Raw genomic sequence first — 17,400 nt, forward strand, 5'->3', positions numbered from 1 at the left:
GCAGAGGGATCAAGGAGTACTTGAAAGTGGAGTTACAGGTAGATAGGGTGGTCAAAAAGGTTTTCAGCACATTGGCCTTCATCAGTCAGAGTTTTGAGCATAGAATTTGGGCGGTTCATGTTACAGTTGTTTAAGATCTTGGTGATGCCCCATTTGGGGTATGTAGCTTTGATCACCACACTGCAGGAAGGGTGTTGTCAAACTAAAGAGGGGACAGGGAAAATTTACAAGAATGTTACCAGAGCTCAGAGGCCTGAGCTACAGGGAGAGGTTGAGCAGGCTTGGACTTTACTCTTCAGAGCGCAGGTAGATGAGGAGTGATCTCATAGAAGTGTACTACATGACTACAGTGGGTTTAGGGGAATATGGGGCGAACACAGTTGGTGTGGTTGGGCATGGGCAAGTTGGGCTGTAGGGCTGTATGTTGTATGACAATGACCCTATGAATGCCAGAAATGTGGTTGGTTTTTTTTTAATATGAAAGATCAAGATACAATAATCAGACTCTAAGGTGAATTTAGTTGAAATATGTCAAAGGAGAATCTGTCCAAGAGAAGAATGTGGTCTGGACTGCTTCTCAAGGGGCAGAATCATACAGGAGAAATCCAGTGCTGAGTTATCTGTATCATCCCGTCAGAAAACCTTGTTGTCTTCTCACCCTTGCAGATTCCAATTGTTTGAAAAATGATCCAAAGACAGCATACTGCAGATTCTGAAAATCTGAACAATTTCCGCATTTTCTTTCTTTTTCTTAAACTAGTTGACTATCCAGGTTATCCTATCCAGTTGATGTTAATGTCAGTCCTAAACTCTTCAAAAGACTTTCAGAGGAACTGTCTTTATAATTATCAGTCAAGTTGTGAAGTAATTCTCACATTTTGTTGTCTTCATAGATCCTTGCTATTGAAAAACAAGACAAACCTACAGGCCTTTCCTCGGCTAAATTAAAGAAACAGTCGTCACAAAGCAAGGACAGCAGGAGGTCAACGCCAAAAATGCAGCCGGTTGCTCCCACCGAATCAAATAAATCAGCCCCAGCTGCTGGTGGTGACAGCATCAAAAAGGCTGAGAAGATGGACCAGGGGGAGAACAGCAGTACTTCTTCCCAGAGCCCACAGAAATCAACAGTTCTTCCACAAACTTCAATGGCTCATATCACCTGCAGTCAAACAAGCTCTCCATCACACCTAACGGCCAAAGAGTCAACCCCAAGTATTGCCTCTGACATATCACTACCCTTCGCCACACAGGAGCTACACCAGAGGCTTCGTCAACTGCAAAAGTATAACCCCTACTTACTTCTATACTGAGAAGAGATGGGGGCGAGTGGAATTACATAATTCCATCTTGCAAGTTGGCTTTAATTATCGAATCTTTGGATTTTGTTTGCTACAGTATACAGTAAATGTTACTGAGGGAAAGATATTTTTGACTTTACATAACAATTTGTATTCACATAGGCTTCTAACAGAAGAAAGCATTCAAAGTTGTTCCATGGGGACATGCTGAATTTGGGACCAAGCCGTGTAAGGATAGATTAAAGCCTCGTCAGAGTGGTAGCCTTTAAGGAGGTATAGATGAAGGTGCTGGGATGATTAAAATGGAAACGGCGTACAAGGTTGGAATTGGAAAGGCAAATGATCGGAGGATTGTAAGATATGAGAAGCAGGAAGGAGCAAGGCCTGAAGTAGTTTGAAAAGAAGGATAATAATTGCAAAATTGAGGTATTTGATTAGCTGAAATCAATCGTACATTAATGAGCACAAGCTGATTTGTGATGGTTAAGAAAAAAAATTGGAATGTTCAGTTTATTTGATTACAAACCATTTCCTCCTCATTTGGAACCCTCTCCAAATAAATGGATAGTCTGCTGGCTCAATGCAAGTGAGTGCAAATAGATTGCAACTGGCAGAATCAGCATTAAAATTTATTGTCGTCAACATGTTATGAAATTCGTTGTGCAGTAACGTCACAAGAATCAAATATTGCTGGACTTTAAAAAAATAAATTAGTGCAAAAAGAAGAGAAAGTGAGGTTGTGTCTGAGGGACATTGTCCATTCAGGAATCTGATGGCGGAAGGGAATAAGCTGGGTGAGTAACCTGAATATGCTGTCCTGAATTCTGATCAGCTGGCCTTCAAACAATGCCCAAGTGTCAGATGTGGACTTGCCCAGTAACTATGTCCCTAATTCCTGCCTAATAATATAATTTCCTTTCTCCCCCAGTTGAGGTCTTCCCCATGGTCCAGACTTATCCATAACTATCTTCAAACTGAAGGAGTTGTGATCACTCTTCCTGAAGTCATTTCCCCTTGAATCCTGAGGCTCATATCCCAATACAAGATCCAGTATGGCCCCTTCCCTAGTTGGATATCAACATACTGTTTGAAGAAATACTTGAGCTTGTTTAAAGATGATTGTTCTTTGATCTTCTGTTTTGCATGTGATACATGATTTTAATTATCTTTTGTGTTTGTGATACACGATTTTAATTTATTTTTTGAGTGAATATTTGTGCTGCTTTTGTGTTATAGTGGAACAACTTTTGGCCAGTCACCTCTGGGTCAGATTCAACTGACACTTCGGCACAGTTCTCAAAGAAACAAGCTCATTGTCGTCGTGCATGCTTGCCGGTAGGTATTGCAGGATGATGGCCAGGTGCTCCAGTGGTGTATCTAGCTCAAGTAGCACCCTAGAGCTGTCACTGACATCGCACCCTGTCGTTTAAAAATACCACAATAAACTGCCTCGCACCAACCGTAAATCACACACACGTTGCATTAATATATTAAAAGTCTGTGTTTCTTACCTGTCATTCCTTTCCTGGTTGGAAGGTGAAGCCCCGCGGCTTCTGTGCCCCTGGCCTCCTGCTGATAACTTCGGGCCGGTGTCAGTCGACATCGACTCACTCAGAATTACCTGGGTCATATGCAAGTCCAGTCCCCCATTCCATTGCCACAAAGATCATACTCACTCACATTCTGCGCAATCTGGAGATCAATAAAGCCACACTGAGAGGTTACAGTGTCAGGACTCCCATCAATTTCAAAAGCAAAAATCATGTACATTAACTTTTAAGGACAGGAAGGCCTTTAATTCCATCTTCAGTTTTGTATCACTTGTTGCTCTCTCTCTCTCTCTCTCTCTCTCTCTCTCTCTCTCTCTCTCTCTCTCTCTCTCTCTCTCTCTCTCTCTCTCTCTCACACACACACACACTCAGATATATATCACATTCTATCTCTCTCTCTAGTTGGTAATTTACAAGGAGTATTTGGGTTCTAATTATTCCCCCTTCAATTACAAAGATAGTGGATATAAAGTGAAGATGTCTAAATAAATCCAAACATGACGATCACACACAGAGAAAATCAACAATGAAGATGTATAAAAGTCATACCATAAATACATTCAAACACTGAATACACATGCAGATACACTGAATAAGACATATATATAATTTTAAACAGTGAATACATCACATACACAGTAGACATAGTGAACATGTGTGAAAGCTATTGGTGGATTTCGTTTGCAGAATACAAACGAATGCCAGTAAAATTTGCCCACAGTATAAATTGCCTGCTGATGCTATGCTGTGGGTTGGCTTTGAGAGAGGGATTCTATTGTTAGTGACAGGCGTCTAAATTGCTGGCTTCACTTGTTGAGGTTCGATTTGCCCTTTATTCTCCAATACCCCCTTCCTCTGCATTGTCACACCTTACCCCTCCTTGCCTGCCCACGAAGGCTTTTTGAGATTACTCAACCCTACTTATTTGGGTAGCAGTGGGAAATTATTAGACTGTATTGATTTGTTACTCCTCTTGTCAGTGTGCAAGGATCCAAGAGGAACTTGGAATGTTTTTTTGGCCATTTCCTGTGAATAAACAGTTCACCTCTCGAAGTAAAATGACCCAAATGCGCCCAGTGCTCAGGAATGGTTTTACTTTAAGTAGGTTTCCACGCCAGGGAAACTGCTTTAATGTAGCAGAGGTGTTAATGTGCCGCAGTGATTCAGGGTAAACAAGATAGATGAGGAAACAGGAAGAGATCTGAGAGAGACGCGGCGAGAAGCGAGGAGAGGGAAGTCCGAAAGAGAGAAAGAGAGGGATGATAAATCATGGGGAGACTGAAACATTCAAGGGTTACGGTCAGGGAGACGTACCCGAAGATAAAGATGCAGAGTCTGCGCAGATGTGGAAGGTGAGATTCTAAGAGAGATGTGTGTGTGTGTGTGTGTGTAGAAAGGGGGAGAGAGAAGAGAGAGAGAGAGAGTCAGAGCACCGCAAAGAGATAGATGGAGCGAGCAGTTGGACTAACTGCATCAGTGTTCGCTTACATTCCCATTCCCAACACATTGAAATTAATACAATCTAAGTTGAGCTGTTTCACCGCCAGTATCTTCAGGCGGACTCTGTTTCCGAGGAAAGGGATAGAAAATAGTTAATCTATCCATTTTGGCTCAGACTGGAGGGAGAAGGGAATAGATAGGACCTTGCAGGTGGTGGTGGTGGTGGTGAATCTCCCCAAAACCTGCTTCTGTAAAATCCCCTGTATCGGCTGTTAAGTTCTCCACTTATCTATTTTGCCTTTTTATAGATGTGCCGGAGTGGCTCTCAGGTGAGCTCCAGCAGCACTGTTATCTGTTATCTGGATAACACAATCAATCAATGCCGAAGCCACATTAAAGAGCAGGAATCAAATCAATTTGTATCCAGCTATGAGGTGCAAGTGCCGCTTGTGTGCTGTGCTTCCTTGCTGGAAGTGGCTGTGGCCAGCGACCCTGACACGCCCAATGAAATCCCATCCCGTCGCCAATAGCGGCACTCCAGAGGAAGTGGGATGGGGCTAGCCTGACTTGGATATTGGGCGGCTGAGGCAAGGACAGTGGCACCCCCTGATATTTGCGCCCCTGTTCTTTGCCCTACCTGCCATATCCTAGATATGCCTATCCTGTGGTCACATGTCTATGTGAGCTTTGTAAACTAGGTGATTTGGAATTTTTTGCCTGGACTGGAATTGAATACTCTCTAGGATTCAAGATTATTACTGATGTCTATTTAAAACTGAGTTGGGGTGCAGAAATGCCTGCTCCAATGTTTTTATGTAACTTAGGAAAAGAGTCAAAATATCTTGATGGAAAGAGCTCAGCCCACATTAGATTGTCTGTGGACTAGGACGCCTGAAATCTTCAATCCAACGCTTTCTTATGTTGCACTGTGGATGTTTGGAGGTGACTTGATTTGTGTCTAGCACCTTATTAAGGAGATGTGATGTGGTTACTGGATGATAGATATTTAGTGAACTAAGGAATAAAAAGTAATGTTAGAACTGGAAAATAAAAAGCAATATTAGTTGGCATAAATGTAAAATATAAACATGCATAAATTTTAAGTTTGGTTAATTGAGGGCAATGGTATAATCTTCTCCACAAAGAAACTGATGTTAGTCTCATTACATTATAAACTTATGTTCTCCTGCAGAAATTTGATAGCTTTTTCTGAGGATGGTTCAGACCCATATGTTCGATTGTATTTGCTGCCTGACAAGAGAAGATCAGGAAGGAGAAAAACATCCGTGTTGAAAAAACAACTAAATCCAGTCTATGATGAAACGTGGGTGGAATAACCTTTTCATTTATTTCTTTGAATACTGTTTATTGTTCACAGGTTGATGGGTGAAGGCTCAACAGTAGAGATACGATTCAGTGGTACAACAGTTGCTAAATTTACAAAAAAATGGTTAATCATATCACTATTATAACATTATTGTTTTCTGTAGAAAATGCATTCAGGTATAAATTTGTTATGTTCTCTCCACTCTGGCTAACCTGATGTGGACGAAATCTCACTAATTGATGATGTATGATTCAATTCTTTGCTGTGCTGAGTAGGTTGGTTTTCCTGTACTGAGAATAAAAAAGGAAAGAACCAATTGGCCAGTATTCCTCCTTTCTGTTTAATAATGACTGCTAGATATTGTATTTACATTGATGCTTCAGTGAGGATAGAATCAACCATGGCAATGTTGCCTTTCCACTTCTGTAGGTAGTACACAGAAGTGAAAAATGTTATTGATCATTTTTTTTAAATGTTGGAGGCCACTGGCATCCTGGAACAGGTCCTGGAGACAAGGAAAGAGGTTGGATTTGGTTCTTTTCCCTTCTCTCACACTGTAATTCTGCCCACCCTCGTGTATTTCTCAGGCAGCCAGTAAAGCAAAAGGGCAGGTAAGAGGCACTCATTCTGCTGTCAGGTTTCAACCAGCTGCAGGGAACTGAGATCAACATTCAATGACTCTCTGTTGACCCACAGATCAAAATTGCACCACCACAAAGGATATTTTGTTCAAATTTTAAGTAGTTATTTAAGATTTGTCTTCCTATGAGCACACAAGCTGTATTAATATAAAACTGAGTGAAACATGCTAGTGGAATGTTAATCTCACAAGAGTCGGTGATCCATTGTAGTTCATGCTCTTTGTTCACAGATAAATATTTTGTTAATGAAACAGAATTTCATGGAAAATATTCCTAATTATTTTTCCCTGACAGATTTGAGTTCATTGTCTCACAAGCAGAGGTACATAAGAGGACTCTGGATGTAGCAGTGAAGAACAGTGGTGGTTTTTTATCAAGGGATAAAGGGTTGCTGGGAAAGGTAAGTATCTGCCATTCATGGCTTCAATCAGAAAGCTTCTTTAATAAAGTGAAACTGCAAGAGATCTTTGGACAGCAACATCATCAAAAGAATATTGGTACTGAGCTAGAATGAAAATTACTAGTCAGTTAAGTATCCAAAAGTTGATACCAGTCAAAGAAAATGTACAAACCTGTTGTTCCAGTGCCTATTTTAAAAAAAACACTTGTGCTATCAGCACACGAGTGGAAGAAACACGCCGAGTTTCAAACCAAATGATTTACTGATTCAAACTTGCACACTTAAAAAGGGCAATGGGTGTGGGGCAGAAGTGATGTCAACTTCCTGCCCGTTGTTTGCCCCTCACTGAGAGCTCCTGAGTATGTCTCTGACTGCAAACTTGACCGCGACTGCTGGTGCTGGTTCGCCTACCACGTGGTGAGCCGCCACATGATCCCCCCTCAGAGCTGGTGATAGGAGGTGCTGAAACCATATTCCGTACACTGGCTGCTTTCCGTGGCCACCCTCGCCTCTTGACTGCTGGGACCAGTGCTCAATGTCCAGGTGTGCCAGCTTGAGGTGGTCTATGATAAATGTCTCCTCTCAACCACTCACATCCAAACCTCTTTGCCTTATGATGTACCACTTTGAAGGATCCTTCATATACATACTTTTTGAGACCATACTCGCTCTGCTGCAGGTCTTTGGGTTTGAAGGAGGGCCTTTCTCCATGGTGGGACGTCGGCACTGGAGCCAGTGTTCCAAGTCTCTCCCAAAGTCTGGTCAGGGCTTCTGATGGTGTGTCCTCTTGGCTAAGGGGTGCAGGCACGAATTCACCAGATACTGTGAGTGGTATGTCGTAAACTAGTTTGGCAGGTGACACTGCCAGGTCTTCCTTGGGGGCTCTGCAAATGCCCAGTAGCACCCAGGGAAGTTTATCTACCTGGTTGGGCCCTTGGAGACATGCCATCAGGGTAGACTTCAGGTGCCTGTGGAAATGTTCCACCAGGCCATTCGATTGAGGGTGGTACGCAGTCGTCTGGTGGAGCTGGATTCTTGGTGGCTGCATGGCCACTGACCATAGAGCCAAGGTGAACTGTGCCCCTCTGTCCGAGGTGATGTGGGCAGGGAGCCCAAACATCGCCATCGAGGTGGCGATCAGCATCTGGATGCATGTCTCTGCAATCGTGTCAGTGATTGGAACAGCTTCTGGCCACCTCATGAACCTGTCCACCATTCTAAATAGGTCCTATTTAGAGATGGGTAGTGGGCCAACAATGTCCACATGCACATGCCTGAACCTTTTGTGTGTTGGCTGGAAAGATTGCAGATGTTGGAATCTGGAGCATGGATACTCTACTGAAGAAACACAATGGGTTGAGCAGCATCAATGGGGATAAAACATTCATCTTGTTTTAGGGTGGAACCCTTCATCAAGAACGGTTCGAACCCATAATGTTGGCAGTTATTTTTCTTCTGCTGTTAAATGCTCCTCTCTATTTTCAGTTATTTTTTCATTCCCATTGGTTGAGAGATTATTTAGCTCTTTCAATCGTCTTCATTCACTATTGGATAGAATAGAAACATAGATGTAATGATATATCATTATAAAACATTGGTTTGGGCAGAGTTTAGAGCAGCCATTCTCATCCTATTTTCAGCTATGGCTCCCTAGGACTGCTGAAAGCCTATGGACCCTCTTCCCTGTTTTCGTTTCTACTGACGACATTAAAAAAAAAACATTTATGTTATGTGAGGTGAAAAAAAAAACAAGGCCCTTCAAGTTCAAGTCAAGTTTATTATCATCTGATTGTACAAGTACAACCCGACGAAACACTGTTCTCTGGTCCGTGGTGCAAAAGATGCAGACACACAATCAGACATAACGCACATACAGTGCACATGTAGGACAAGTATTTCATCTGTACAAATAAATAAATATTGCTTTGTACATATAAGAGTCTCAGATGGTTAGTGAGAGCAGTTCCTTTGAATATTCTCACTGCCCATGGGAAAAAGCTGGTCCTCAGCTTGGTGGTACTGGCTCTGATACTCCTGTATCTCTTTCCCGATAGGAGTAGCTGAAAGATGCTGTATGTAGGGTGGAAGAATTCCTCAGTGATTTTGCACGCCCTCTTCAGACAACGACCCCGGTAGATCACGTCGATGGGGGGGGGGGGGGTGGGAGGGGATAGGGAGACTCCACTGATCCTCTTGCCACTCCTATGGGCCTGTGGATTAACCTCCGATCCATTTCTCTGCAGCAACCATACCACACTGTGATGCAGCCAGCCTAGACACTCTCAATAGAGCTCCTATAGAATGGTGGCCGGGAGCCTTGCCTGCTGTTGTTGTGTCTTTCTGACAAGTGAGGAGATGTTGAGTGTCCATGATAGGTCACTAGTGAAGTGAACTCTAAGGAACTTGGTGCTCTCCATTCTCTCCACTACAGAGTTGTTGATGAGTAGTGGAGGGTGTTTGTTCCTAGTCCTCCTGAAGTCTCCACTACAGAGTTGTTGATGAGTAGTGGAGGGTGTTTGTTCCTAGTCCTCCTGAAGTCCTCCTGAATTTGATTACGCCACAGGGCCAAATCTCGAGTGATGGGGTTTTTCTGTAATCATTGGAGAATTGGATAGGCTAGGATGTTTTCCTTAAAGAGGAGGAGCTAGGGTGAGAAATAATGTGGTAGAAATAGCTATGTCTCATTCCTGCAGAATTCAAGACAGCCACCATCATCCCGGTACCCAAGAGGGAAACAATAACAACAATAACAGGCCACAATGACTACCACCTATGGCATGGACTTCCACCATGATGAAATGCTTCAAGCATCTGATGATAGAATGCGTCAAAGCACACCTCCCAGAGATGCTGGATCCATTTCAATTCACCTATAAAAGAAACCGTTCCACAGACAATGCTACAGTGTAGCCTTGTCGCTTCACTCCATTCTGACCCACCTAAAGAACGACGCCTCATATGCCAGGCTGCTATTCATTGACTTCAGCTTGGCATTTAATACGATTATTCCCTAGAGGCTGGTGGAGAAGCTATCTTTGCTGAGACTCAACAGCCCTCTCTGTAACTAGATCCAGGACTTCCTAAAGGAAAGACCACAGTCTGTCCAGGTCAATAGCAGAATCCAAAATATCAAGTACTTCTGGGCTGTGTGCTCAGCCTGCTCCTGTTCACGCTACTGACCCACGACTGGATTTTCAGATCCAGCTCCAACATTGTCATCAAGTTTGCAGATGACACAACAGTAGTCGGCCTCATCAGCAACAACGACGAGTCGTGCTACAGACAAAAATTGGAAAATCTCGTGAAATGGTGCAAGAGTAACAACTTGAATCTTAACATGGACAAGAAGAAGGAGAGGATCGTGGACTTCAGGAAGACTGGGAATAACCACCCTCCACTGCTTATCAACAACTCTGTAGGAGAGAGAATGGAGACCATCAAGTTCCTTAGAGTTCACTTAACTAGTGACTTGTTGTGGACACTCAACATCTCCTCACTTGTCAGAAAGGTGCAACAATGACTGCACTTCCCTGAGAAAACTGAAGCGGGCAAGGCCTACCCACCACCATTCTATAGGAGCTCTATTGAGAGCATCCAGACTGACTGCATTGCAGTCTGGTGCGGTTGCTGCAGAGAAATGGATCGGAGGTCAATCCACAGGACCATAGGAGTGGCAGAGAGGATCACCAGAGTCTCCATTCTCCCCCGCCCCCCACCCCCCCCACCATCGAAGTGATCCACGAGGATCGTTGTCCAAAGAGGTTGCACAAAATCATTGAGCATTTCTTCCACCCTACTACACAGCATCTTTCAGCTGCTCCCATCGGGGAAGAGATACAGGAGCATCAGAGCCAGCACGACCAGGCTGAGGAATAGCTAGTTCGCATTTGAAAGAATAAAATACAATAGTTCAGATCTCTAGTATTAAGATGGTCTTTAACATTCTTGATCTTTCATCATAGCTCCTAATAGAAATGGCTGAGGAGGTGACTAAAGGCTCTACACAGTGGTAAGTACCAAGTCTTTGATTCCTGAAGTTAATGTGCCTGGTTAATGTGTTTGCCAAGGAAGATGCCGTACAGGTAGCTGCAACTTGTCCCAAAGCACACCACAGTGTGATAGAGAAAAATGAGATACTCGGCAGAATGATCATGTATGGAATTCTGACCCGGAGGCCGAGGGAGCCTGAGTTGTAAATGGATAGATTTGCACAAGATATAGAAGGCAAAGGAGTCAAGAGTTTGAGAGTGGATGTTGAAATAAGGGAAGGGGAGATGAAGTGTGAAATGATTTGAATATGTGGAAATAAATGATGGACAAACAATAAAGTGAATATGGTTGGCAGTTCAAATAAACAAGGATAATAAGGTCCGGCTACATGGAGGCCAATGGGCAGAATAAGGGTATAGATCAGGTCCCTGCAGTGGAAGAATGGAGAACTAACCTAGCTACAGTGTCTTCGGTGAATTTTTGATATTAAAATATTGCTACATAGAGCTTAGATAAAGAATTTGGAAAATTTGCCTAATGGCATTTTTTCACACTGTGTTGGAGTTGAACTTAAGGCTTAAGGCTCCATTACAAGTCATTTGGGGCTTGTTCCATTTGAGTGTCATTTCCATGAGCGCTGTCTACTTGCACATTATGAAAAGCTGCTCAAGTCTGAAACGTTGGTTATGTATCTTTATCTTTGGTATCAAAAATAGACTGACCTGCTGAGTTACCCCAGCTTTGTGTTTTTACCAGGAAGAATTATACATCTTTTTTTGGTTCAGAAAGTGTTTGTGAAAGCTTGTTTTAGACCAGTTTCCTATATAGTTTTCACTCTGCAGGTAATACTATCTTTAACTGTTTTACAGGTATGATCTAACAGAGGATGGTACAAGGCACCAACCCCAGACCTAAAGGAAGTACCAACCCAATGTCAATACCATTGGTCTCTAATGCTTTTAGCTGGTTTTTTAAATTATCCTGGGAGCACCAGCATCACATCAAAAGCTTTGCACCATACATTTTTCAGAAAATTTCATCTTCCCTTAATATTTTACTGATTTTTAGCACTGCTTGTTACATTTTAAAAACACCTACTTTCATAGTTAAGATTTTTATTTATTTTATAATTAAAACAATTATTGGTAGTACAGTGAATAACAAGGTGTACATGCTGTCTGTTGCCTTGGTCAAAAAATCTTTCCTGTACAAAATTGTAAAATACTGTGAGGCAGAATGTTGATCCAGGATTACTTCCGCCTTATTTCCTGTAGGTTTGCAATGCGTAACATGTAAATACTGAAAGTGTGATTTATGTATTGAGTATGCAGTCAGATATTTGTGAAGGATAGAGACAGAAGGATATTGCATTTATTAAAGTGGCAGGCTTGTGCTCTTTCTGGTTGCTTTACAGCATATAATTCTATATTAAAGTCTGTGCTTTGAAATTAAATATATAGGCCTTATCGATGTAACAGGCCTAATGTGTTACATAGTGCACTTAGCAGTGAAAAAGGAATACAAGCCATGGAGCAGGGAACCTAAACTTCTCAGTTAGCAATCTTTAGAAATCACTGCAGGGATTCAAAATCAATTATTTATTTTCAATTTGACATTCTACTGTAGCACTGTGGGTACTGTTAAAAGAACTCATCAACTAAGGACAGGAGTAATCCCCTTTAGTTCACTCTGTCCATTCAGCATGTAATCATGGTTGATTCAATTGTTACCTCAACACTGCATTCCCATCTAGAGACCTTTTAATCTCTTTCTAACTTTTCAAATATTTATCTACCTCTGCCTTAGAACTATTCAAAGATTAACTTTCACAAAGAATATGAGATGAAAAGTCCTCTGAGAGAAAACTTTTAGTTTCATCTCACTTAAATAAGTGACCCTTAATTGTCCCACAAAAAGAAGTGTCTATCCTATCAGGAACCCTCAGGATCTTACGTTTCAATCAAATTTTCTCTTACTCTTCTAAACTCTAGCTTATCCAAAATTTGAATACTCAACCTTTCTGCAAGCAACTCATTCATTCCAGCTATTGGTATTGTAAACCTATCTAGAATTGCTTTCAATGTATTTGCATTCTTCCTTAAATAAGGTGACCAATACTGTCCAAAATAATTGAGATATGGCCCTTTGTAACCAAACCATCACTTCCTCACTTTAATATTCAATAAATGATAACCTATGAGCTCCACCATCATATTGGCTATTTGCAAATCATGGACCAGAACTTCCAGATCCTTCTGCATCTCGGAACTCTGCAATCGTTTTATATCTAGTTAATACAGGAATACTGTTTTATTACTCATGTGAAAATGTGCAATTTCACATTTTCCTACATTTTATTCCATTTGCCCACTTACTTAACCTAACAATATCCCCCTTAGTAGTCTCCTTCATGTTGTGGAAGTGATTTGCTCCGACATTGTTGCTGAATCTCTAGTAAACTTTGACAATATGCTGTCCAACAGGGTACTTTTCCCAGTTTCCATTCCATTCTTGATCAGTTTCCTATTTCTATAGGCATGAATCTAACTGCAAGTAATTGGAGAAATATTCCCAACCACATTATTTGTGTGCAAGGATGCTCCATGATGGCATGGGTATCCAAAACAGCACATATTGTATGTGGGTACACACATACAAAAACTCACTTTTAAGCATCAAAACAACTTTGAGCCATTGGTATTCTTTTAAATGCAGAAAGGCAAACGTTGTTAGATCAAAATGGAAGATGTTGGAAATACACAGTCCATCAGGCAGTATCTGTGTACGGAGAGACAAAGTTAAAGTTTCTGGTCAATTACCTTAATCAGAGCATATTTTGATGCCTGCATGAAGGTTTCATTCAATCCCAAAAGTCAAACGGTTAGGTTTATAACTACATTGCTATCTGATTTTGGAGGTTTAACAATTGTATCTATCCCTTCTTATTTTGTGGGTTTAAGCTTTATATATTTTTGAGATTTCATCATTAGATATTAGGTGTCCAAAACACCCTAAATGCTTTTACTTTTGCAGAACTATAATCTGTTGGAAATATTACTTATTACTGCAGTCTTATTTACTTTACCTAATTGTACAGCTAATTTTGTAAGTGTGATGATTGCAGTAGAAGTACATGGTTCAATCCAAGCACTGCAAAGCTTAATAAGAATGGTAATGCAAGAAATTGAGGAAATAATGAATCTTGAAATTGAATATTGAAAAATCATTTGTTTGCCCTGTAATTAATGCAGTTTCTTTTCTACTACTGCAACATTACTTATTTCCAGATGGATGAACTTTTTTTTGCATTTTTATGGCAACTGGCTTCCAGTTTATTAATTTAAATGTATTTATTTTAACTGATTTTAAAATATTCTAATTGATAACTGAATACGAATACAGTTCTTTGCGATGATTGTATTTTGTCAGTTCTATCAAGTTCTAAAGATAACTGGCTTGATGACATTCATAGTGAAAACATTCATCAGGTCCATTTCAGGTGAAGTTTACAAAGGCCTCTTATTCAGAAACACTTCAAGAAATACATTCCAACAAAATGGGATGTGTGGTTGCAATAATCCTTGCTCATTTGCTTGAAATCGATGTTGCTCAATGAGATTTTTCTCCTGCAATTTCCCTGAAAAGTGCACTCTGTAACTCCTGTTTATGTTCAACATTGTACGAACACCACAGCCATATCTGTTCAGTCAAGCTAGTACCATTGTCTGCTCCATGCCAGGAATTACTGTGCCTTAAATATTGATGCATAAAAATATTATGGACACGGAGGATAGTCATACTTGATAGATTTTTTTTTACCTGTTGTATTTATGACTTTTTTTGCAGAACACAATTCTGTGGGATAAAATTTCTTTTGGTTGTAGGAATTAAAATGTATTCAGAAACATAAATGCTGTTACTTAATGACAAAGGCTGTTTTCTCTTACTGTTTACGTAGCCTCAAACAATGATTGCCAAATTAGGGCCATTAATTTGTTTTTGTTGATTTCTTGGTCTAAGTAGATGAGCTGCAATAAATTCAAAGTATTTCCCCATCAAAAGTAGAAAATGTTGGCCTGGGGTGTGCAATGGAATATTTTTGTGATAGCTGTGCATTGCCTTGCTTGAGATCATATCATGTTTGGTTAAATTGCTTTGCAATGCTAACAAGAAATTCAGAGAAAGGAATTTGCAGTTAAGAGAGAAATAAAGCCAAAGTTTATCATTGTTTGAAACTCTTCAGGTTTTTGGCCCTGGTATCTTCACTGAAATAAAATTCTTTCCATTTTTGTTCGATATGTTACGGTATGCTGTGTGATATCCTGCCTTCTCCGTCAATTGTATCTACGTACAATCAATAAAAAAAGTTAAGAAAATAGACTTGCTTTTTTTATGATTCCTATTTGAAATATTGATTGAATAACTTGTTCATGGAAATAATGGTTTTTAATTCAATGATGAGTGTCTTAAAATCTAGCATTTAAGCAACTATTTTCCTGACATAGCATCTTGCAAACAACCATGAGATAAAAGACAAAAAAAAGTTCCATTTTAAAAATAAATACAGGGTGATTGAGTCCAAAATTATTAGTTTGGATGGAGGAGTTGCATATAGTTTAAATGTTTCTCCAAAAGTCTGGAATTGGTAGATTGGATGAGATGAAATCCTAAAGCAATGGAACATTATAATGAAGTGCATCCTAGAATTACCCTAGATGAGTCTTTGAATCCATTACAAAATATTTGAAGTAGTTCCATTCTTCAGATATAAAATTGAATTAAGGCCTCCTAATAAAGGGTATTCAAGAGTTTTAAAGTCTTGTAAACCCAACAAAAAGATGGATTACTTTCAAAATTCAGATTTATTTTCAGTGTACATACATGACATGATATCACATACATCCCTCAAACTCTGTTTTCCTGCAGACAAGGCAGAGTTTCGACTTAGCGGTTGGGAAAAAAAAAAATTTCCTCAAGAAAAGATACTTATACAAAAGAGAGAAATGTAAATAAAGAAAGAAATGTAAACAAACTACAAATCCAAAAAAACCCAGAGTAATAAATAATGAGGAAAGTCAGAGTCCTTTAAAAGAGTTTGTTGTTGAGGAGACTGTTGGTGGAGGGGTAGCACCTAGTCCTGAATCTGTTGGTGTGCATCTTGTGGCATCTATAGCTTTCCAGACAGCAGCAGAGAAAATCGAGCATGTCCTGGGTAGTGTGAATTGTTGATGATTGCTGCTGCTCTCCGTTGGCAGTGTTTCCATGTAGATTTTCTCAATGTGGATGAGAGTTTTGTCTGTGATGAAATTGGGCTGTGTCCCCTACTTTTTGCAGTACTTTCCGCTGGGGAGCAATGGTGTCCCCATACTGGCTGTGATTCAGCTAGTAAGCACACTTTCCATGACTCATCTATAGGAGATTACCAAAGTTTATATTGTCATGCCAAACCTCCCAAGAGTTGCAACTATGCAGCCAACTTCACCCACCTTAGATGTTACCTCATTGTGCCCAGAAAATCTTGCTCTAAGATAATTAGACCTTGTTGCGAACAGAATTAACACATTACTCTTAAACTATAGTCTTAATTCATAAGGTATCCTTAACAGTAATTCTATCCCCAACTATGTGCACGTGTGTGTGTGTGTGTGTGTGCCAAAATCTAGAAAGTTACTTCAGTCTTTTGCCTTCAGTGTTGAAGCGAAGGCCTTTGAAACTTGTTGCCCAGAATTAATGTTGAAGTGATGGGAAGACTGGAGTTGTGGCTGCTACAATCTCAAGAATTCTCCTTGTGTTGCCTTTGAAGAAATGGCCATCCACATGAGCTTTAGGCAAGAGTCCATGAAGCTTTCAAGACCCTGGCATTGGTCTCTCCAAGTGACTTTCACTGTCACACTCAAAATGGAGCACTTTGCTTCCCAAAAGACCCTCTTGGCACGTCAATCCACCAAAAAGACCCAGTTGTTCACAGAGCATGCTTTGCTCTGAATTCCACAAAATTGCGAGCTACAAGAGCTGCTTCAAATAACTGTTTTCTCTTCAGCAGTCAAAATGATTCTCCCTTGCAAAATCACAATGTCTTTGCAAATGTATTGAATCTGGAGCAGACTGTAATCAGCCTTCTCTCAGTTCCTCCAATGTATCGAATTGTCGTTGGGCTGTGGCTTCTGATGGTGCTTGTGTGAAATGTTAACTGTGACCATTCAGTTCCTCCTGTCTATCCTGTTCCTTAAAGTGATAATCACATTTTACTAAAACAAGAGCTCGTAATATTAAGAACCAATTTACTTATTTGGATATTAAAATTAAGAGAAATTTTTAGGATTTATATAACTATAATTATTTCCTCCTGATAGAATATACAAAACAAGCACTTTCCAGATGGTCTCCAATGGCGCTATCATTAGTTGGTCATATTAACGTAAATAAAATGATAATTTTACCAAAGTTTATATATACTTTTCAAGCAGTATTTTTTTTGACAAGGTAGACTCTAAGTTATATTATTTTTGGAATAATAAAAATCCTAGATTGAGTAAATCTTTATTGAAAAAAACAAAAGAAAGACTGAGGAATGGCTCTCCCTAATTTTAGATGTTATTATTGGGCTATTAACATCCGATAGAGGCCATTTTGGATTTATTATTCAGATGAATATGAATGTCCTTTATGGGTAGATTTGGAGAGGAATTGAGTTAATGTGTACTCGTTAGCCTTAATGCTGGGAGCTCCTCTACCCTTTAATTAAATTAATGTG

The 17,400-nt window shown here is 40.3% G+C and overlaps 1 protein-coding gene across 3 annotated transcripts in view; it reads left to right on the plus strand.

Annotated features, from left to right (window-relative positions):
* Positions 1-15,022, plus strand: part of LOC138751863 (extended synaptotagmin-2-A-like) — a 246,502-nt gene extending 231,480 nt beyond the window's left edge. For all 3 annotated transcript variants that reach the window (XM_069914724.1, XM_069914725.1, XM_069914726.1), the window contains 6 exons: positions 894-1,282; positions 2,535-2,633; positions 5,481-5,612; positions 6,551-6,656; positions 10,619-10,665; positions 11,516-15,022. In XM_069914724.1, the coding sequence (XP_069770825.1) occupies positions 894-1,282; positions 2,535-2,633; positions 5,481-5,612; positions 6,551-6,656; positions 10,619-10,665; positions 11,516-11,561 (819 nt within the window). In that variant the 3' untranslated portion in view covers positions 11,562-15,022. The remainder of the gene's footprint in view (positions 1-893; positions 1,283-2,534; positions 2,634-5,480; positions 5,613-6,550; positions 6,657-10,618; positions 10,666-11,515) is intronic.
* The last annotated feature ends 2,378 nt before the right edge of the window (positions 15,023-17,400 follow it).

Source organism: Narcine bancroftii, chromosome 1 (assembly GCF_036971445.1).
Source record: "Narcine bancroftii isolate sNarBan1 chromosome 1, sNarBan1.hap1, whole genome shotgun sequence".
In the NCBI taxonomy this organism is placed as follows: Eukaryota; Metazoa; Chordata; class Chondrichthyes; order Torpediniformes; family Narcinidae; genus Narcine; species Narcine bancroftii.